Source organism: Ischnura elegans, chromosome 11 (assembly GCF_921293095.1).
Source record: "Ischnura elegans chromosome 11, ioIscEleg1.1, whole genome shotgun sequence".
Classification (NCBI taxonomy): Eukaryota; Metazoa; Arthropoda; class Insecta; order Odonata; family Coenagrionidae; genus Ischnura; species Ischnura elegans.
Window position 1 is genome coordinate 30,064,405 of NC_060256.1, and position 24,085 is coordinate 30,088,489.

Sequence of the window (24,085 nt, forward strand, 5' to 3'; positions counted from 1 at the left end):
ATTTCACTGTATGATAAATTTTAACTTATATTTCCTTAGTACTCGTTAGTTCCTGTTTCTTTATGCCTAGGAAGCTGAAAAATGGCGATTATATAGTTAAAAAAGATATAGCAGAAGAATAAACCAAAATAGAATAGTTATAGGTGATATTGAAGGTTACAATAGTCACCACTCACCAGTGCCGCATTTGATAGTGGCTTCGATCAACTGGCATTCGACACTGGAGGCGCACTTTCCCGTGATAACAGATGGTCTTCGCTAACTGGTTTTTCTTGTAGATGAGACAAGTTCAAACACAGATGAGAATTTTCAACTCCTATCTAATCGGGGTTTGGGAAATCACCCCTTGTGCCATGGCTATTTGCTCGCATTTCCGAGTTGAGAGGTAGATGAACTAGTTTCAACGTAAGGGATTTTTAATCTGTACCATTTACCCATTACCTCATATTGTTACATAATCATCTCTTCAAGAGGCGGAACCTGTCATATAAATTATTGGGGAGGGGGTAAATGTACATACTAGCTAGCAAGCCGCCTCAAAAGGTGTGTAGCGGGGGGTGTTAGGATAGCAGCTTTTGTCATATAAAAAGGAAATGCTCTAACGAAATTATGCCTAGTATTTATTAAGGCCGTTTTACACGGAGCACGTATATATATGGCAAAATATCTCACTTAATTGATCTTTTCTACCGGACCTGAAAATATAGTGATATTCTTAGATGATGTTCTCCGTATCGCTCTCAAAGATATCCATTCTCAATTACTCAAGCAATTTAATAATTAGCCTTGCGCGTGGCCTCCGAGTCTCTAGCGGCTGCCAACCTAATTAGTTTAAAAACTGTATAAAGCTTTCCGTACGCTCGTAGCAGTTTTTGACGATTCGTGCAACTTTCCTTCGTATTTCATTATTACTATTTATACGGATTACGTCTTTCTGCACCGGATCCCATGTGCTCACTGTACATTAGGGCGGATCGGAAAAATCGAATTTTTTCAAATCCATCCCAATGAAAGGCCCAATGAAAAAAAGTTGTGGGACCGATCAAAAAGAAGGCTTGAAAAATTTGAGACCTCTACGTGAACCCCTGACCCTCGCTCAAATGCGATTTAGGGGGGGAGGGTGAAAATTCGAAAAATATAATATTTTATGGTCATTCCCTATAGATTTTGCCGAGTTACTGTTCAATAAGGGAAAAAATTTCGTGCATTTGGACGTATCTGCCACCGTTTAGCCACAAAATGCCTAATTTGAGTCCGCGCCCGCGAAGAAAATATTCCAATGCCCGCGCAGCGTCGCGGATACAAGAGCAGCAAGCCGATCCCGTCCCCGCTCGCTTCTCCCCCTCCCACGCCTCGAATGCAGCAAAATTCACCCCGCGTGTGCTGCTAGAACGGCGTTCATATTTGATAATATAAATCGGAATATGGTAGAAGGTAAAAAAGGATGCGTAGTTAGACGACTTGTCCCTTGTAAGTTTCCCTGGATATCTCACAATTACCTCATGATGACAATCTTCATATTGATAATTCATTGAAACCCGGGTCGCGCTCTGTTAAAAATAAGTGGTATAAGTAATGTGTGATATCCAGGAAAACTTATAACGGAGTACCACAGAGTAAATCAAGAGTTAGTGAATTTTGACTTGTCCCTTATTTAGCTCCTCGTCGGTGTTAAACAAATCGATGTTACCAACTTTTAGAGAAGTTATGAAATAGATCCACGTACTCCGGAAAGGAGCCTACGGTCTATGAAGAGGCCTATCGAGTGGCTATAAAAGTGTGCGAACTATGGTCACGCGCTTCTCTTCCATTATGAGTGTGACTTAATGGATTTAGCGGTACCACAGGAAGTACTAAAAATTACGGAAAATGAGAATAGGCGCAAAGTAGGATTTTATTGAAGTGTAAAACTCAAACACTTTTAAAGGAGCATTTGAAATTATGCGATATTTTTGCGTGTAGGTGCAAGAAGTAGCACAAGGTTCCCCCTGATGAAGAAGTATTTTGAGAGACAAGCTGACGAAACGAAAGATGATGACTGCTGGATTGAATCCTAAAGAAACTCGACAACTTAGGAAAAAAAGGGAATCGTCGGAGAGGGTTGAGTGAACATCGTCAATCTTGTATGGGAAAATAGTATAAAACATTTTCTTCATCAATTCATCCGAAGAAAATTAGACTGGCGAGGAATTAGCCGATTTGTATCTCTACTTTCCTCATGAAATAAACATTAAGGACTATAAACTCAAATTGGAACTTCTTCGGGGAAAATGCATCTGCCAACTGTGATAGAGGTATATGCAAGAACCAAGCAACAGCAATGATCCTCCCCGCAACTTTAGCTGACGAAAAAGTCATAACTTCGTAAGATACATCCAAGGTAGTGTACCATAATTACTTACGTAGGCAGAAAAAGATGCTAATTACTGTGAATACGAAAAGAGAGGTTTCAAAGGGTGTCATCAAAGGGCTCCATTTTAATGGAATGAAGACTATACTCTTGTCTGATGAAAAAAGGCTAGAGAACTTATCAATCCAAGTTTATAGGGGAATGTGTGGTGTTAGTTGAAGAAACAGGGTCCCAATTTTGGGAGTTTGCCTCCCCCGTCGGAGGATTAGCAAAAGTTATAAAATCTGCGATTATCGATTCCTTTCCGAGTGAAAAGTAGATACACAAATTAAAAATGATTTGAATATGAATGTACCAAGTGAATACCGCCCAAAAAGGAGGCACCATCCCTCTTCTACAAGCATGATTCCAGCATCCCTTGCAGTGTGGGTAAACTCTTCTCGGGATTCCCACCAGGTTGATTTTTACATAATGGCCAATGTTTCAAGCTCCGACATGGGGCTCATCCTCAGGGATAAATTTTGTTGAACCCCGAGAAGAATTTACCCACATCATTCGTCCGGAAAGCATCAATTTAAATCATATTTCATCCCTTTTCATCTCTTATTTCATCCCTTCTATCTGCTAATTGCACTAAGTTGACTTAGATTTGTGACATAAACATTGGGAGGGCAATCTAGGGACCCAATATGCGTTGTTGCAAGAATGTGTTTGGGGACCAATCCGAGATTTTTTTAATTGGTGGATAACTTTAATATCGACGTAAAGGACAACCCGCTGATGATACATTGGAGAGAGAACACGGTACCTCCGGTTATATCTGAACTTAGCGCTCAAAAATTGATTCATAAACGTTCAAATTTGAAGTTAAATATTCCTTTTATTATACATACGGACGAGGGATTCACAAATGAATCTATCAAAACTTTGTTGACAGCAGCGAAAGACGAGGAATGACACTGACGTAAGAAATACAGATGGGAAACAGATAATTGAGTAATTCTTTCGTGGTTGTTCCTCACCGGTCGATGCTGAAACATTAAATATTAGTAAGACTAACGAAGAAAGACGCACTTGGTGTGAATTTTAGTGCATCTGGGGCGTGGGAGAGGCGAGCGGGGAGGGGACGCGAGCGGCCGTCACCCGAAATCCATTAAGTCACAGCTGTCGGACAATACTGGAATAGAAGCGCATATCCTAAGTTCGCACACCTTTATAGCCACTCGATCGGCCTCTTCATAGACCGTAGGCTCCTTTCCTGCGTTTACGGATCTACAAATATTTCATAACTTCTCTAAAAGTTGGTAGCATCGATTTGTTTAACGCCGACGAGGCATCAAAGGAGGGACAAGTCGTCTCACTACGCATCCTTTTTTACCTTCTACCATGTTCCGATTTATATTATCAAAGATGAGCGCCGTCCTAGCAGCACACGCGGGATGAATTTTGCTGCATTCGAGGCGTGGGAGGGGGAGAAGCGAGCAGGGACGGGATCGGCTTGCTGCTCTTGTATCCGCGACGCTGCGCGGGCATTGGAATATTTTCTTCGCGGGCGCGGACTCAAATTAGGCATTTTTGGCTAAACGGTGGCAGATACGTCCAAATGCACGAAATTTTTGTTCTGTAAGAACAGTAACTCGGTAAAATCTATAGGGAATGACCATAAAATATTATATGTTTCGAATTTTCACCCTCCCCCCCTAAATCGCATTTGAGCGAGGGTCAGGGGTTCACGTAGAGGTCTCAAATTTTTCAGGCCTTCTTTTTGATCGGTCCCACAACTTTTTTTCATTGGGCCTTTCATTGGGATGGATTTGAAAAAAATCGATTTTTCCGATCCGCCCAACAGTACATACAAGGTGTGGCCGGGAAAGTGCGAAATAGAAGCTCTCTTTTACTTTCTCGTCCGAAAATTTTCCCATTAATACGCTTGACGATTGATTGATTCGAATCCTAGCTTCTTCAGGGTAGGAGTAGGTACTTCCAGGCAGCGTAGGCGTAGGCCCTTTCCAGAATTTGTACTTGAATCACTCCTCGACCGGTCGCATTTGATCTTTTTTATGACTCATTACTTGTTTAAAAATTAAACTACCATCTTAAAATTATAAGGGCACAGAGAAGGCACGTAGTCAGGGGGTTCTTAAAGGGCTTCCCACCCCCCCGAATATTTTTCCTTTGCGTTGACTATCGACGATACATCCGTTCAGGATACGACTAACTCAGGGACATCTACCCTCTGACCATAAGAACCCTACAACCTTGTTTTAGCCAAAATACTAAAAAAAATATTTGTTGAAAGATTTTTGGTTTGAACTTGACAAAAACGCAATTTTTAAAGGGATCGTGTCAGAATGCTCTCGCAGGAGATGCATGAAGAATATCTATCATTCGAATATGAATGTATTTAAGAATCGAATATTGACCAAATATTTTTTCAGAATCGGACATTTTTAACGTATCTAGCCAGAGTAATAAAGTTTAACAATTTAAAAAATCAGGCAACTATTGAGATTAAATACTTCCGGAGATCAAGTCTTAATGTTTTCGACAATTTCATAAATTTCCTGGATAAAGACAGTTACTTATACCACTTATTTTATAAGAGCGCGACCCGGGTTTCAATGAGTAATCATCATCATCAGGCGCTAATTATAATTTGTTTATCTTGTTGTTAATCTTGTTGTTACCTAGTTACTTGATGAATTTTGAAACAGACGCCAGAATAGGTGAAAAGGATGGGTAGAGGTATTCATTTATAAGGGTACTATCTTGATTTTCAATAATTTTTAAAATTTCTAACTGTTCCCTAGAATCCAGTTCTCGACGGTCATTGCAAAAATTTAAAATATTCATTTTAAAGTCGCTTCTGTGGCAGTTGCATATTAAGTGCTTAGCAAAATTACTCTTTTCATCTTTATTATGTTTGAAAGCACTTAAATGTTCTTTTTTCCTAATTTCAAAACTTCTTCCTGTCTGTCCCACATACACACCATTGCAATCGCTGCATTTCAAAGAATATACTCCACATCTATCCAATCGGTCTATATGGTCCTTGCATTTAACAATCAGTCTCCTTAAGGTGGAATAAGGTTTAAAAGCCAAGCGGAATTTGTCCTTGGGTAAATGATGAGCCATTTTCAGAGAAAGTGCATCGAGGTACGTCACTGTGCACCACTGCTTCTTTTTATCCTCGTCCGCCGAAAACATTTGGTCGATAGCCAATCTTCTCTGTTTTTTTAAAATCAGTTTATCTATTAGATTTTGAGAATAACCGTTGGCAGAAGCAATTTGTTATAAGGACCATATAGACCGATTGGATAGATGTGGAGTATATTCTTTGAAATGCAGCGATTGCAATGGTGTGTACGTGGGACAGACAGGAAGAAGTTTTGAAATTAGGAAAAAAGAACATTTAAGTGCTTTCAAACATAATAAAGATGAAAAGAGTAATTTTGCTAAGCACTTAATATGCAACTGCCACAGAAGCGACTTTAAAATGAATATTTTAAATTTTTGCAATGACCGTCGAGAACTGGATTCTAGGGAACAGTTAGAAATTTTAAAAATTATTGAAAATCAAGATAGTACCCTTATAAATGAATACCTCTACCCATCCTTTTCACCTATTCTGGCGTCTGTTTCAAAATTCATCAAGTAACTAGGTAACAACAAGATTAACAACAAGATAAACAAATTATAATTAGCGCCTGATGATGATGATTACTCATTGAAACCCGGGTCGCGCTCTTATAAAATAAGTGGTATAAGTAACTGTCTTTATCCAGGAAATAATGGAATACCACATAGTTAACCAAGAGTTAGTGAATTTCATAAATAACAAACAATCCCTTTAAATTTCAGCATTATGTAAACGAAATTTATTGTTCATTAATATAAATTTATAGTTTGAAGGTGCGTGCGTACAGAAAATTATAGATATACGCAACCTGGATACCATAATGCCCTCTACGAAGCACATTTCTAGCTACGAGCCTACCTTATATGATAGATTGAACCATTACCAATATTTTCTGTATCTCAAACATTTTTTTACCTCCTAAGTGAACGCCAAGGTATTTTTTTTCCATTTACGATATGGGACAATGTTAAAAAGGATATACTCATGCATCCAAAAAACTTCAAAATGAAAGCGTATGCCTTAAAAAGGCTGTTGTGAGTAGGAGCAGGGAGGGGAAGTGGTTTAAGGGGTCCCAACCGCCCCAAAAATGTTGAGAAGATATAGTCTCAGTTGCACCCCTACAGCTGAACATACTAAAATATATTATAACCTCTAAACTCTTGCCCTAACAAGGACAAAAGTCGCATGCGAGTAATCCACTCTCATAACAATTCCAAAGTACATCTCAACATTTTTTTGCACATATTCCAGAGATTAACAACTCATCATACCCCATATCAGTCTCAGTCGTGCGCTTGGTATTTTTCTAAGCAATGGGAATGTTGAATTCGAGGTGAGGTTAAGTTACTGTAAAAGTTCTTTACCCATTCAAAATCAAATCTCTTACTGGAAAAGGTATCATTTATCACCGACAGTAGTTTCTGTTGACCACAATATTTGCCGTGGTAACCTATAATTGGGGTGAGCTCAGCTCACAAAACTTGGAAAGTTGGGAAAATAAAGGATATAGGAAATTACGAAAAAATTACATTGTTCCCGTGATCTCCCCTTCTATCCACCAATGATGGTGAGGCAATGTGATGGATTCTTATGCAAATAATTTGGCAGAAAGACTGCTGCCAATGTAAATGAATACTTAACAAAATTGTGCCGAACGTCAGCAGTAGCCTAACAGCAATTTCATATGCAAAAGACCTGGCTCCAGCTGGCATGGATTTTTCAATGCAAATGAATGTATGTCAACTAGAACCAACATTAGGTAAGGGAAGTGGCCACTGAGGTAGCAATGCCAAGATAGGGTTAGAGTGATTGGGTCCAGCGATCGGGGTAATGGCTGGGCTTCCCGTTGAGTTGGGTCCCCAATCGGAGGGACGAGAATACCTGGGCATCTCCTCCCCAAAAAAGAGCTCAATACAGAGAGGTTAAAAATATTCATAGCACGGAAAACATTTTCCTCTTGTAGGCACCGGCAGGAAAGGGTTACTTAATTAACAAAATACAAGCAGTGATAATTTTTACCCTATTGCTCATTTACACATGCTTGCTGAAGACACCCTGCTGAGTATTCAAACAAGCTCAATACTCTATCCATATGATAGAACATTCACAAGGAAGTACAAGATAGGGTCTTATTGAGCTGTGATGTTTCACTTACAATATTCTAAGGAGAATGAGATGGAGAGGAGAGAAATTCCATTAGTTCATCCAAAATTTTTATTCATTCATCTTTCATATACATATGTATAAAATATTTCTTAGCTTTTGAGCAATAAGTGACACAATAATCATGAGATAAGTGCATTCCATTTTAACATAAAAATATCAAAAATACCCCTTAGACAGCTTAACTAGTAATTTACAGCTTACATATTACCAGAAATTAGGTAGTGCCTACCTACCATCCACAATTTTTTAGTCACTATAATATATATATATATATATATATAATTGTAAAAATTGCACAGTTGTCAAGGAAATTCGTTTATTTTTATACAGCACAACATGCTAGTAGAAGGAAATTCATAAGACTGATGGCATTTAAACATTTCTCATGCTATATGTACCAGCCAATGAAATAAATGAAGACAATGATATCTCTCAATTGCAGATCAACTACTTTGAGTGATATGATTTCAGAGTAAAAATATCAAAAATGTGTGAAGATAGAATTTGATATTGGATAAATATGGCTTGGTAAATTCTTGGCTGACAATCCACAATTATTTGCATAGATGAATTATGGTGTAACAATAAAAATATGAACAACCCAACTCGAGGCAAATGGGCTCTTGTACTTCCCAAAAAAATTCATTCAACAATCAAAAACTAAGTGTTGAGGTAGAAGAGGCAGATGCTATTAAACACGATTGCCAGTAAATGTAAGTGATGCACTGGCTTATTTTTATATACATTTTATTTAATTGAAATAATAATTGACATTCTCTCCAAGCAAAAAATTATTTAAAAAATCTGCAGCTTTTGATTAACTACCCAGCCACCTTGAGTTTGGAAATATAAAATAAATCATTTGTAGCATGAGTAATTCTTCTTCCTCATTTGGTGCAGCCATGTGGTTCAATATTCATGACAAATATTATCTCCTATCTTGCAAGAGCTATCTTCATTTCAAAGCAAATCCAACCCAAAAATGCCTGAATTTATTCACAGGACCTGCCACTGAAATTTCCTTTACACCAGGATATGCTTTCTGTAGTGAGTGGCAGATCAAGCACTGGAATATGTAATTGAAAAGGTGGTAGTTTCTAAGGTAGCTCTTCAATTTAAGTTTATATTTTACCGACACTACAAATAATATTTAATAATAATTGAGGAATGCCTCTGAGCCACTTTTCAAAATATATCAGACCTAAGATGCATCATTGCTGCGAGGTAATGCATACCATCTTGGCACCCAGGTAAGTAATGAACTGCCAGCTCCCCTCCCAAAACAATGATAGTATTTTGCCTGTCTGTAGCAGGAAAGAAAACATTCATCATGAATATAGCACCAGAAAGGAAAACAATAACAACAATTGTGGAATCCTTCACTCCAATTACACGAGACAAGTAAAAATCTGGGTATTCTTAAGGAATTCATCTCTTCCATTACTCAGAGCAGTGGCGTAACTATGTGGGATATGGGGATAGATCCCCCCCATAGCCTCAGAGAAATAAAAAAAAAATATTTAGAACTGTTGTCTAGTTTTGACACGTAATAAATTTTAACCTAACCTTTTGATAAAACCCAAATTTTAAGTGCCAAAATGATGTAAAATGTATTTCCAGTCACGTCATTTTTCAAAAAGTTTCCCGGACTCGGGGGAAAGGGTCACCTCTCCAGGTCCCCTCATCCCTCCCAAAGCATATTCCCAGTTATGCCACTGACCCAGAGACTACCAACAGACACCACTAATTGGGGACATTTCTTCAAGTTTCCTTATTTGCGTTCGATTGCTAATATGTTGAAAGGCTGTGGTGATGTCGTAAATCCAGGAAGTGATGTTGTGGATGGCAAAGGTTCACCAGGCACAAAGCGAAATTCAAAGTTGGCCAACATTGCCCCAAAAAAGAGAAAGAGGCAATTTTTTGCAAATGACATTCCAACACACACGCGTTTTCCTGTAGTAGAAGAGATGAAAACAGAAACACAATAAATCACAATTAAGGTAGTCACAACAATTTTTTACATGTATAATAGCCAGTGTTAGTATGTAATCGAGTAAAAGTAATTAGATTACTTGTAATGATTACTTTTGCAGTAATTTGTAGCTGTAACAATTACTTTTTACGTAATGTATTTTTTATTTGTAATTTACTCCTTGCAATGAAAGAGGAATCTTTACTTTCATTGTCATCGTTACTCGCTCAAATCAATGATTAATCTAATGATTCCACTGATTTATCTAGGCCTACGGATAATTTGAATCCCTGAGTACTGTAATTTTCTTATTTAGGTTCAGCCACTCTTATGCTGTAGCCTACTTATGATGGGAACAAAATAAGCCCCCCCCCCCTCTGTTGCTACAGCAGTTATAATTGTACTTTTTGCAAGTAAAATTGCAACTTTAGCAATTTCTGTGACACAATTATTCCACACTCTACTCTAATATTCGACAGTTACCAGGTGGTCTCTAGAGTGGACAATATTGAAAGAATTAATTGTAATAATAGCAGTCATTTTACTGATGACTTTTTAAAATCAGTAATTTGTACATACTTGTAATTGGTTAATTTTTTTATAAAGTAACTGTATTTGAGTCCAGTTACTTTTTCTCAGTACTTTTACCAATACTGATTATACATAGTAACAATAATGACAGATTATGATGACATAGTTTCATGGGGAAGGGAGATTTAAAATGGTAAATGAAGACAAGCAATCCTTTATGCTTACTCTCACTGCATGTAAGGTGTATTCTCTCATGAATATTGCAAGGTTATCATTAAGAAGAAATTTAAGGAAATCTATTTTGTGAACTTACCAAAACCAAAATTTAAAGAGATGTCATCGCGGATAAGCTTCCCATTTTCATCAATGAATCGTTCAGGCCGGAAATCATCTGGGTTTTCCCATTTGGCAGGGTCGTGAGATATTGACCATAGACTCAAATCCAGCCATGTGTTCTGAAAGATTCGAAGAGATGGAATAACAATGAATAATTATAGCCAAGGGCATGGCAAAAGGAGGAGGAGGAGGGTCAGGGGTCAAAAAAGCCAGAAATGTTTGGGATAAAAATTTTATTTTAGTTCATCTAATTAAACCAGAAAAATTGCACTTTAAAAGATCATTCTTGTCCATGGGACCCAAGATTTATAATTTGCTACCTCAGGACTTATATAAGCCAAAAATTACTGTAAGAGTAAATTTCTCCAACTAATAGCGGAATGGCTACTAACTCAGCAAAGTATAAATGATTTCTTTAATATTATCATATAAAGTTTTATTGTATTATGTAATTGTATTTCATTTGGATCATTGAAATACTATTGTTCCTGAATTTTAATTTTAAAAATTGGTAAATATAATTTTTTGTATTGTTCCGTTAAAAAGCAATAAGCAGCTATAAATTCTTGGATGGTAACCTCACCACAGATATTTCTTAGAGGCTAACTAAAGCTTCCCTTGGATTAAAAAAAATGCCTGTAAATTATTTTTGAAGATTGTTTTTCTGTTTTGGGAAGTAATAAAACTTATTAATACATTGTAAATGATCTCAAGTGAATACCCCCTGAATGGACCACACTTCCTGCCCAGTGAGAAATGGGTGGTGGAATCCACGTGGAGAATTAACGTAAATACCACGTATTTTTGGTCGTGGAATCAACGTGGAACCCACGTGGAAATTTGGTGGAAAAATTAAAACAGCAGTAGGTGCTGTCCTAAAACCATTAAAACCTCAACCACTCTATATCTAAACCTTCTATATATGTGTCTACGATTTTTCATGTGCTCTCATGGCTGCCTTTCCACGAATTATATAAAAATAGAATGTGCGATACATTTTCACATAACTAGCGTGGTTTCAGGATGATAAATGACGAAATGTCACCAGAGAGTTAAGTTTCACAAATTAGAAATTCTGTTTAACATTTTATGATAATCACCACAAATCCACTTGAAATCAACGTGGATTCCACGTGGGTCCAACCACTCAATATCCACCACCACCAAATATCCACCACTCAACGTGGATTCCACCACCCATTTCTCACTGGGTGACAAGTACCAACTCTCGACAACCCTCCCAAAGTTTATTTTGGTCTACTTAATTTCCTCATTGCAGTGATACGAACCTCAGTACGGTTAAAAATCAACTTCTGGCATGTCGTGTTACACTGGTCCTGAAGATGCTATTTTTTTCTCCGATTAAATGCATAGCTGCATATTTCAAATCCTACTTTAAGGCACTACCTAACTCCGAGGAAGGTGGTAATGCCACCGAAAATTTAGTGAGTGTGAGTTTCTTATCTTTATCTTGTGTGTTCTGATACTGCCCATCCAAGGGTTTTTTATGTTATTTACCTCGCCGAGGAACTTTTCGAAGTGTATATATATATGTATGTATACTGCCATAGGTAAGTGAGGCTGATGGTGATTAGAGTAGCCAGCAAAAACTTTTTCCTCATTTCAATAGAGACCAAGGTCTAAACCTAAGCAGCAGAAAAGAAACAATTTCACCAAAATACCATTATAGACATACCTGGCCAGAACCATTCAATGCATTTTCCTTAGGTGAAACTGAGGTATTGGAAAAAGAAAATTGCTAAGTAGACTCTTGTAATTACAAAGTTAACAGGACCGAAAAACCGAAGGTTCGTAATAACAAAGTTCGTATGAACGTTCCTTTTAGGTGTCGTTGAAAAAACATAGTTTGCCAAAATTTCTTGTCTCTTCAATATCCCATACTTATAGTCGCACTGAGAATTAGCTTCAGAATCATGGGTATAGTCTATGCGATTAAAGTATGTGCAAATATAAAAAAACAAGCTTATTCGTTTCATTTTCTCAAAAGAAGAATACGGCATGATGCAATCGAGTGTCGATATCTACCCAGATACAGTAAGTCCTCGATAAATGAACAAGATGCATTCCTTGTGACCTTATTCGTAAGTTGATAAACCTATGAAGGGAATCGAGGAGTGCTGTTATCGTGCAGAATGCAACGCTGCATCACAATTGTGCTCTAACTCACTATTGTGACGAACTGTTCTAGCTGGGCATGGGACGCAGCCGGAGCTAAAAAAATCACTGTCCGTGGAAAGGAAGTCCGGGCAAAACGCTGAACAGTTCCTAACTTCACACCTCATTCAATGAAACTCTGTTCAGATTACGTCCAAATAAAAATTTCCTTTACACACCGCATCACATCGGCCAACTCGATAGGTGCCAAATTTGAAATTTCGAGCACGCTTGAATTTTTTGAATGTTCTATCTCTGAAAGCTCGTAAATCGAATGTGCGTACAGAGGACTAACTGGACATCCAATTTACGAGCAGTAATGAGTGGGTTCCATTATTTCACAGGAATGAAGCTTATTATATGATGTTGCGTGCGTACTGAAGTATCTCCTACTGAAGAAAGAACCATAATAGAAGCTCTTGGGCACAGTTCACGAGGAGAAGTTAAACGTGGCGCATGATTATAACATAGCGTAGAGGTTAGATGGAAGATAGGACTTCCTAGTCCCAATCTTGCCCAATGAAGACGTATTATTATTATTATTATTGGCGTAGTGTATCTCCTCCTAACTACCGTTGCTTATTTGTGGAACTTCGTAATAAAGTTCTTTTTGTAACTACCGGGACTGAGGTTCATAATTTTGTAAGAACAAAAATTTCATAATTACGTTTCTTTAACTATAGATTGGATTGGTCTCATAGGGACCAACGATTTGCTTCATAATAACGAGGACTTCATAATAAAGTTGTTCGAATTAACGAGGGCCTACTTTATATCCGTACATTGATAATGGAAGTACATAATTGGAAATATCAAGAATCTCAATGATTCAAACTGTGAGTATGAATGGATCCAATCTACCCTAGGAGTTGAAATGAGCCCTAAGACCGTCAACCAATGAGAAAAACACACAGGAAAAACATTACCCAGCAGCTTGCATACACATATATGTACTGCGACCAAAATGCAATGCCTATTGACTAAACCTGAGGAAGTTTCCAGGACAGGGGATGAAACAGCTGCCTATTCAGGGTTCCCACTCTAACTACATTATAAAATTCACGGTTTTTTCTAGGTTTTCACGGTCTAAATGTCATCAAATTCACGGTTTTTAGATAGGGCATTTTAGGCAGAAATATTGATCACGTAACAATCATCGGCCGCACTTTAACTACAAATGTAACAAACGCAACAGATGCCTTGAATGCAAACGCAGCAATGACAGTGCTATCTCTTATGACGACACATATCGTTAGCAAAATTCATGTCCAGCTAAAAGGGTGTGAGTGGGAAAATGGAGAGAGCAGGGTGGCAGGGAAGTGAAGAAGTGCCTGATTTTTTGCCAGGGTTAATGTCTTCCAATCGCAGGCTAAAAGTCAATGTGCTGTCATGGCACACACGGACCAATTAATAGTTGCGCTTTCGAATACACGTGTGCAGGTAAATGCATGGTCATTGCCTGCACCTGAATGACCTTGAAACATGATTGAAATATCATTTTTTACCCGTCTATCGTTGTTCTACAATCAATTTTGAGAGATTTTTAAGGTTATATGACGTAATTCACGGCTATTTCCAGGTTTTTTCACGGTAGACGAAATTCACGGCTTATTCACGGTTTTAAGGTTTTCACGGTTGAGTGGGAACCCTGCTATTTAAGTGACCAATATGATGAGTATATCAGGGATGACACATATCTGACTTTAAAATCTATTGGGAAGGTTAAATAAGGAGATAGTAAGACTTCATTTCTAGAGTCTATATAGATGGGTGAACAATTTTACCTTTGGAATATTGAATCCAGCAAATGTTGTATCTTGAGTCACACGATGAGGAACAGCAGTAGGGGCAATAGTGTTTATCCTCATGACTTCCTGAAGAACAGCTTCCAAATATGGGAGTCTATGGAAACAAAAAAAAAAGACTTTGAACATTTTTCCATGAAATATGATAATTTCCCATCATTTAGAAATTGAAACTTTATACATCAGTAGAGGATGTAGCATTAAACAGAGCATTGGACATGTTATAATGATTTTTGATATTTTTTTGCCCAAATTATACATATCCATTAGTCATCTGCTATACTCAGTATGATTGAACCTTTCATAGTGAATAGAATGAATTAACTTTTCTTAGGTTTCTGCAAAAGTGACTACTTGAGAATGGGTAACGAGACGGAACCCAAAATGTCAGCTACCTTACATTTTCTTAACTGTCTGGATACCCGAAAAAAGTTTATTCATTCTGCTATTCTATTCTCTAGTCAAAAGTAACATCCAATTTCCTTAAAGGTCAGAAATGTAATGATAACACTCAGTCTGTTCTTCATTTGCTTGAATTCCGTACTTTAACTAATGTTAGTTTTAACCATCCACATTTCCCTAAAATTCTACCCTTAATCATAGTCTTCTGCATTTTTCCCCTTTCAATACACACCGGACAATATGGAGTCATGAAATGTTCTTTAATACCATATGTGTACTGTGTAAGAAATAAGATATACATATGATTGAAATATTCACCACAACTTTAAGTAGTGTTTCAGTGAATATCACAATAAAAATTAAGTTGACATCAGCACACATATGTATGTATATAAAAGAATAAACTTGACCACTTTCTTAAGAATTTCATTAAAAACCAATGCTTTCAGCAGCTGTGGTATTCTCAAGTGAAAATGAAGTACAAGTACTGTAAAATTTTCAGCCATAGCAGAGGGAGGAGAGTGGAGATCTCAAGGGAGGTAAGGTGACAAGCAATTTGCGAGATGGGTTTGGGAAGGTGATATAATTAAGAAGGCAGTTGGATTTCCCCTCCACGCTGATCGCTTGCTACTCATTTGTGCCTATTTTCTTTTCTTTTGCCGCATAGTGTTCAACCTCCAGGTGGAAGTTAGCACCTTTTTGAACTAGGCCACCATTGTGACTATGGTAGCGAGGAATTCCAACTACTTCCTTAAAGATATACCTTCTCAAACCCAACTCCTTTGTTGGTTGTCACCTTACATCCCTGAAGATCCCTCTTCACAACCACACCTCAACAATAGCTATATATACGTGGTACTCGTACTTTACTGTCACTTGAGAATGCCATAGGGCCTGAAGACAGTTGTTTTTAATTAAAATCTACTGGAAGTGACTAATAATTTTCTTTCATAGACATTATGACAAATGTTCACCCCGTGAAAGCTACTATAACTTTGATTTTACAACACATAACAGGAAAACAGATGATATTTACCGAGGTCTGTCCTCGAGGCAAGGACAGCATCCAACGCCCAACTCCCTCTTCATCTCTTCCCAAAGACGAGCCTGAACATCTGGGTAGAGGCCAAGATACAGGAGAGCAAAAGAGAGTGTGTTCCCCACAGACTCAGACCCAGCAGCAAAAAGGTCCATGCAAATAGTAATGAGCTGCTCCTCTGTAGGATAAAAATATATTTGGGAAACATATGCTTCAATCACAAAAAGGCAATTAAAATGCAAGTAATAAATACTTGTTAGGTGATTTTTAATTATAATTACAAGGTACTTTTTCTAAATTTTATTTATCATCAATTTTCTCCTCAAACAAATAATTAACAATTGCAAATACAGTAAAGGATTGATAATACCTAAATCTATAATTAACAGAATGATCTTAACAATGGAAGATTTTTGGAGTTTTGAAATTTCTATTTTTTAAAGTTGCATTACCAAAAATACAACTATGTAATTTCGTTTTGAGAATTATTTAATTGCCGTCTCAGAGCCTAGCTGTCTTCATGCTAATACCACAAAAGCCAGTCACCTAATTTACCATCTTCTTCAGCAAAATATTTCATTACATGGCTTGGGATACCTAAATGTGGCGATTTCGTGCAACAGAATTCACAGCAGCAAAGTACGATGTCTATTCCTTGAACTTTCCAGACTTAATCGGGAGAGGAATGGAAGTTGGTTGAAGTTGAAGCCACACACCCAAAATTACTTAAAATCTATCCGAAGAGATCTGCAGTTTCATGAAAAAGGAGAGGCTCATAGATGATAATTGTTTATTTTCTTCCTTGAAAAATGATTGCCCACTTTTTCATTTATTGAGTTCCAGCCATCATGAAGGGGAATTCCACCAACATCTTTTATCTACATGCACTCATTTTCCAGCCGTGAGATTCAATATTTCGTTTAGAACATGTTTCTTCAGATGGTGGTTTCCTATTATTTTTTTATTGACTAAATCGAAAGATTATTACTCCTGGAGTACGTATTTCACGCTTTTAGATTTTTTAATGACGATATCTATTTTTCGCAATTAAATGAAAAGTGAAAATTTTCAAGCGTGCGAAAACGCGACGGGTAAGTATGAATGCCGGAAAAACTCCGCGTGACGTCGTTCTGGTTCCCGCTGCCGCAAGTGAGGTGACCTTGGGGCGAGGCTCTGAGCGCTGATACGACACAGGATGCTAGCAGGTAGCAGAGTACCATGATAGCTGGTAGCGCTTGGCTTAAATAAGGATCATTAATACCTTATCAAATGAAGAAAACTTTCCGACCTTAGCCAGTTTTAATAGGTGATTACCTATTAAGACATGTTTCCATGAGCTCTGTGCCTCATGCATGCATTGGTAACCTCAGACGATGTAAAACTCCTATCTACTTTTATAGAAACTAGGTCCCTGTGACATCATGTGGAGTGGCATCGCATGGGCACTAATCTGGCCATTGAGGATAAAATTGACCCTTGCCATTCGTCTAAACCGGTATTTCTATAACCAAATAATTTGTATATTATGAATACACTAATGGTGGGTAACGAATCGCAATCAATGCCTTTTGTTTTCCTTGATGAAGGAAACTACCCTATTGATTCAAGCGTGGGAGCCCAAAAATCTCATACTCTCCCTTTCCTATCCTATAACAACTTCTTTTCGGTAAGAATTGATGAAAAAGATGCCGAGGAAATATGACAAAGAAAAAAGTAATTTCTCTAGAAAAGCCCTGACTGGTGGGGAGGGTACAATTGGGAGTGTAAGGCAAACCTCTCCCTTCGGGCAGTTCCACTAACCCACAGAATTAATTCCTCTGAGAAAGGCCATCATTAAAAGCCCAAGGAAATATTTGCAAACTCTTACTCAAGAAGCACATAAGTACAAATTTACAAAAAGTATTTTTCAAGTTTGACAATAGTGATACTCCTTGAGCACCATTTTGCTTACCACAAAAATATGACGATTCATGAGATGAGTCTTTCGTTTCCATTTCAAGAAGATATGCATCAATGAAATCATTTATATTTTCCTTGTTGAAATTTGCTTTGTGCTCATCTAAAGTTTTCTGTGGAAAAAAGTAGAAATAATTAGGGGTATGGAATAAGTTTTATTAGTGTCCACTGAAAGAGACAAATATTACAAAAAAAATTCAAACATTAATCTCCATGAATTCAATAACTCTTTAATGAATGAAAGCAGTAAATTTAGCTAGATCACTGCTCGGGAAAAGTAACAGAATGCTCTCTAGATCATATTCTTGTACCTACATGCCTCCTCCAAAATACAAATAGTAAAGATGAAGTCTGAAACAGTTTAATGAATCATGCGCAAGGACATGGTTGGGGCATGCAGAGATACACTGTTGCATATATATATTATGTAGACATTTAAATGTAAAAAATCATGGGATATCTATATTTAAAATTAGTTAATCTTATCATTCATTGATCTCTCCTCCCACTGCTATTGATCAATCATCTTAAGTTATTGCTAAGCATTATTAGTCTGCAATTAATGGGAGATAGAAGCACACCCAAAGGGCCAAAATCGCCAGACTAAGGAGGACAAGTATCCCTGAGGTGACCTGATTATTGCAATTGCCTCTCATCACCAAGGCTATGCTTTGCATTGGACCCTAACTAATGTTCAGAGTAGAAAATAGCAGTTCCCTCAGCAATGAACATAAAGTATGGAACCCTGGCCCCATGACATGAGGATCTATATACATACATCACAACGGCAAAATAAGGTGATGGATAAAAGTGTAAATACCTTGATGAACTGTTGAAGAGATGTCCAAGTTTCATTTATCTCATTATACTGTGAATAATTGGGAAGAATGAAACGAACCCATGGAAGTGCATTTAGAAGGGCACTTGATCGTTGACCTCCACGGAATGTCCTTGTTAGGAAATTGAAGAGGTTCCTAAGGTCAGTATCATCTATTGAACAATGCTTTCCTGACATCAGAGCCCATAGAACATTGACGATGTGAATTGTGAACACACCATTTGCCTGCAAAATAATAGTTGATTAACATTGTAATTGATCTCACAGTGATATAGAAATACCCCATTAATCGACAGAGAGAAATTCCCATGAGCAAAATTTTTCAAACCAGGAAAATTCCTAAAAAAAGGTAAATGATCAAAATCCAATTTAGATCCTAAAGCCATGTTTACCTACACAATGAATTTACCCATGGAAGTATGTAGGTGGACAAATGCTCAGGTACTTGCATGAAATTTTAAATTAGTACAGGGGCTATTTCCTGGACATAAATTTGTGCATTTGCTCAATTTAGGGTGTTTACAAAGTGAAAGTTTGACGGCGAATGTATTTAAACATATATGCCCATCGCATAGTGTAAATGCTCATTTAGAGAATGAGAGAGAAATTCATAACCATTACCAGCATCTTTGAAATTTGATAATTAAAATTAAGGCATATGACTCCTATTTAAATCACAAATGATATGTTACAAGAATGTTGGTGGTGGTTCTCAGGTATTGCTGTGTAGGTAACATTTTCACTCAACGTTTCACTCCTCCTATACATACGTTTCACTCCTCCGGGATATATATCATCGTCCCATTCTCTTGATAACGCTCCCAGTATGAGAAGTGAAACGTTGAGTGAAGATGTTACCTACACAGCAATACCTGAGAACCACCACCAACATTGATAAAAGAAGCTGTGAAAACCTTCAGACGAAAATGTTACAAGAATATTACAGATAAAGTAAATATGTACGTTGAAAAAGAATTAAGGGGTGTCTCAATACCTCTATAAGTCTGGATCCTTTGACTGTCCCTTCAGGGAGACTCCTGATGCTCTGGAGAAGAGCTGTTATCTCTGCCTGCACATGGTGTTGGACTTTTTGAAGGCCTAAAAGACCAAGGTCACGAAGTTGCCGAATCGTGAAGCGACGCTGTTCCACCCAAGCTGGACCATCCGCAAAGAATACACCTGAAACACATTTATAAAAATAATGTCTATCAAAATATACCTTTGATAGGTAAAATGCTGAACTAAATTCATGATGCAAAGAGATATCTGGTATGGTATTCAGAGGAGAAGACGACAGCTGAGGTCATATGCCTTTAAAAATGTACCCCAATCATTCTCTTTGAGCCAGTTGCTTTGTGTAGCCATCCCTCTCTTGGCATCCAATTCTATTGAGTTGCAAACCCAACATTCACAAAAATTCAGCCTCTACCATCATCCGCAAATTCCTGAAATTTCATGCCTTAAAAGGTTGTTCAGTCTTTTTATCAAGGTTTTCATGAGGTTTCTCTTCTCTCCTACTCTTCTATAAGGGCTTCCTCATTCAACTGCACTATTCAGAAAAATGAGAAATTAGTCTCTAAAAATGTGGTGCATTTATTATATAGAATAAGAAAGGATAAACTGTGGGGATGGGAATCACACCCCATGGACCAAGGTTCAAATATTGGCTGTGGTAGAGATTTTTCAGAGGTTGCTCGATCCCTGCTTGGGTGCTGTATTAACCCTTTCGAGACGGCGGAGTTTTCGTCTTAGCATGACTGCTATACTGAGCCCCAAGAGACTCTTCTTTCTCGTGGTATGGAGTATTTTTGGAGGACATTCGTTAAGAAGGGTCTCGCTGAACCTTTTTCGACCTCTCCACGCAGGGACTTCGCATTATCTTGGACTCCGAGAGTAGTTGTGCTCCCTCCTTTCCGAGTTTACGACTACACCTGCGGCATTGGTTCACGGTCAACTTATGTATTGCTTATATGTATTTAGCAAATGGATAATTGTTGCTTGCACGTAAATTACAGACTTTGAATTGAATTCCTCATTTTTATCTGAGCATTGTCAAATTTTAAACAAAGTTCTAAGGCCATTATTAACGCATTTAATGCAGCAACAATTTCCATGTTGATGTTTATACATAACTCGAGATATAAGTTAATATTTGTCGTAGAATTTCGTTTAAAAATTGTAAACGATGCTCAAAAGACAAATAATTCAATTCTTAGTGTATATTTCTTGAGAAATGAACAAATATTTATTTCGAAAATTGACTGTATAAACAATTGAATGACCGCTGTCCCGTACCGCTGAGAGGGGTTCTAAAAGACGAAGGGTCCGGGTACCTGCTCCCGGATTCCGAGGGTTAATCCTAAACCCCGAAGCGTTGGGTCCCGAGACAAAGACGTCGTAAACCCACGACCATCCTAAAAGGGGGGGAGCTAGAAAACGTATACATATATACGGCTTTCGATCTCTTGTCCGGGTAAATCTCACACGTATATATACGCCCGTCGTCTCCTGGGTCAGGAAACGTCCACACGTATATATATACGTGTACTGTAGGGAAAAGGTTAAGGGTATTTCAAGCACAACACTCCATCTGTCGCATGGAATGTTAAGCCAGGGTTCCCTAGGCCCTTTTCATTAAGAGTATGGCATGTAATGAAATCCCAGCTATAACAAGGTGAGTTCACAGTCCCTTGGGCTTTCCTATGGTTGCCAATGTTAATATCCCTGCATGTAACGAGTACAGATGATACGAAATCCCTGCTGCTACAAACTATTATTTGGTCCCTAGAGGAATAATTTCCTCATTTATAAAGAAATTACGTCCATCTTTGCTGCTTAACTGTTACTTACCTTATAATTGTTGTTTTCTCAGTTTTTTTTCACGTGTGCCATCACCACTTAGTTCTACTGTTGATCTAAAGTCAGGTGTGATCCGCTAATGGTTCATAACACGCAAAATTATTTTGGCATTTGAGCCACTGTTATGTTCCATTGCAGTCTGGACCAGAGAAAGTAGATTAAGAAAATGTTACCTTAGACTTACCAAGTAACTTTCCAAAGGAGCGCATTTTGAATATATAGGCATCGGGTCTTCCTTGGAATTCATCCCTTTGCAATGCTTCACGAACCAATTTTGGATTCCATACAGCCACAGCAGGGATATTCCCCACGTAATAACCCATGATGCCATTGCTGCAACCCCATTTCTCTCCAGACTCCTGAAGTGCTCGATAAAATAACGGCTGTTTGTTAAGATCAAGGAAGGGCATTGATCCAAGAAATGGCACCCGTGGAAGTCCTGAGAATGTTAATAAATATATATTGAAAAAAATCATTTTAATTCTCCACACCTGATGAGTACATACATACATGGAGCATGTAAGGCAGTGGTTCCCAAACTTTTTCTTTCCGCGACCCATTTTAGCTCATTCTTTTTAGCCGCGACCCCCTAAAAATGGTCGTCCAAGTTTAAGTACCTATGTTGTTCACCATATTATTAGTATCTCGCGACCCCTTTCCGAACGGCCTACGACCCCCTAGGGGGTCGCGACCCCCACTTTGGGAACCGCTGATGTAAGGTAAATGAAAAGTTTACATAGCCTGTACACAAATGGATTGAAAAATTCAGAAAACAGCAATAAAATTACGTATTGATGAAGATAACATCATATAAGTACAATAAAAATTAGAACAAAGAAACGGATTAGGTTGTCAAAAAAACTAGGATTAGTGATAATTCAGAGGAATTAAAAAAGCCTCTCTCAAAATGACAGAATCACTAAAGAATATAACAGGGAAAGAAAACGGAAGTAACTTCCCAAAGAAATATTCAACTGATGATGCATTTTTTATTTCCCAAAGAATCTTTGTGCAATAAGCTGCATGACCTGAATTGGATTGGTGAAAATTGGCTGAAATTCCATGACTTTAAAAAAAATAACACCAGCAATGTCTGTTAATAATTAATTTTAGCATGCTTAATCAGTGGTGCGGAGAGGGGGGATTTGGGGGATAACCCCCCCAGAGCTCGGAAATGTTTTTAAATTTAATCCATTTTCCTTAATTGGATTATCACTACTTACAGAATAGTGTAGTTATTAATAAAATATCCCTCCAAAAGCCGTAAAACTCACAATTTTGAACTGTTTATCTTGAAATTTCTATGAAGGAGTGCCCCCGCACCTCCCGCTTATCCTGGTGGGTATTCCATACCCCCAGACACTCCAGTATTAGTTGTGTCTAAAACCCCACCTAGCCTGAATTCCTAGCTGTGCCCCTGTGCTTAATAACGCCTTTACAAAGCAATGGTTTCATTTATTAGTTCACTATACATATTTTCAGTGATATTTCTTGATGACTCCATGTTTTGCTCATAATGAATTGGCATTTCAGTCATCATTTTCAATTTTTATAGTATTTTTCTGTAGTAAATTTGATTAGAAACATTTTTTAGCATTAGAAATTGAACAAAAAAAATATTAAAAATACCTGAAATCTCTGCAGGTTACGTCTGAGTATAATATATGTTTTACTTTCTCATTTTTCCATGAAAAAAGGTAATGTATGAAAAAGTTTGAAAATCACACTTCTGTACATAAACTCAAAATTATTGTGAATATGGGCTAAATAATTTGCAAGGCATAAGGTCTCCTAGACCTACTTTTGGGTGGAAATCTATGAAATATTTCTCGAGGGCTTATTCGCCAAGCTCATCCATCCACAGTCTTTGCTTAAATATTTAACAGTACTGAGGAAACATAAGAAATTCATTTCAGAGAGATGTGCTTTCAAGTTAGTAGCCGATGTTTGTTTAAAAAACAAAAATGACTAACACTAATTGACAGCAACTCCATGCAGTGAGAGAGTTGGTTACAGCTTACAGGTTCAAGACCCTCTCAGCAGGAAGGAGACAGATGGGTAGGATCGCTACAACTACAGTCCGGCCTCCGAGAGTTGTCCGATGTCTTTTAGAAGGGTCTAGTTCGGGGTCGGGGGCAAGGTAAGAAAGGGAAACGCCCACCTCACATTTAAACAAAAGGGTTCCGTGACGAAAGGAGTAAGAAGGGACGACGAGTGTGAAGGACCAAAAGGAAGAATCCTTTGTTTAGGTGATTCGAAGAAAGGGCTTGTTTTGGCGGCTCAGACTTATTTCAGTGCTTCATATGCATGTGACAACACCGTATGACTAATATAATTTTTGGTTTTTTCCCGGCGAACAATTGCAGTGAAGTTTTCTCGGGTTTCACACCGGGTCAGGTCCTCCATTTCTCCTTCCAACGTTTCGATGAACAACTCGCCCATCGTCTTCAGGGATTCAGGAATCCAATACCAATTCCTCAAAGTCTCGGGGTATATATACATAATTCTGAGGTTGAG

General features: G+C 37.8%; 1 protein-coding gene across 3 annotated transcripts in view; it reads right to left on the bottom strand.

The window, feature by feature from the left end:
• Positions 1-7,683: 7,683 nt before the first annotated feature.
• The window catches only part of LOC124167510 (methyl farnesoate epoxidase-like), a 28,072-nt gene continuing 11,670 nt past the window's right edge, over positions 7,684-24,085 (bottom strand). For 2 of the 3 annotated variants that reach the window (XM_046545443.1, XM_046545441.1), the window contains exons 3-10: positions 21,753-22,007; positions 19,704-19,888; positions 18,692-18,934; positions 17,867-17,984; positions 15,913-16,093; positions 14,454-14,571; positions 10,472-10,613; positions 7,684-9,608 (exon numbers count right to left, since the gene is read on the bottom strand). In XM_046545443.1, the coding sequence (XP_046401399.1) occupies positions 9,427-9,608; positions 10,472-10,613; positions 14,454-14,571; positions 15,913-16,093; positions 17,867-17,984; positions 18,692-18,934; positions 19,704-19,888; positions 21,753-22,007 (1,424 nt within the window). In that variant the 3' untranslated portion in view covers positions 7,684-9,426. The remainder of the gene's footprint in view (positions 9,609-10,471; positions 10,614-14,453; positions 14,572-15,912; positions 16,094-17,866; positions 17,985-18,691; positions 18,935-19,703; positions 19,889-21,752; positions 22,008-24,085) is intronic. The other variant, XM_046545442.1, reaches the window with a different exon arrangement.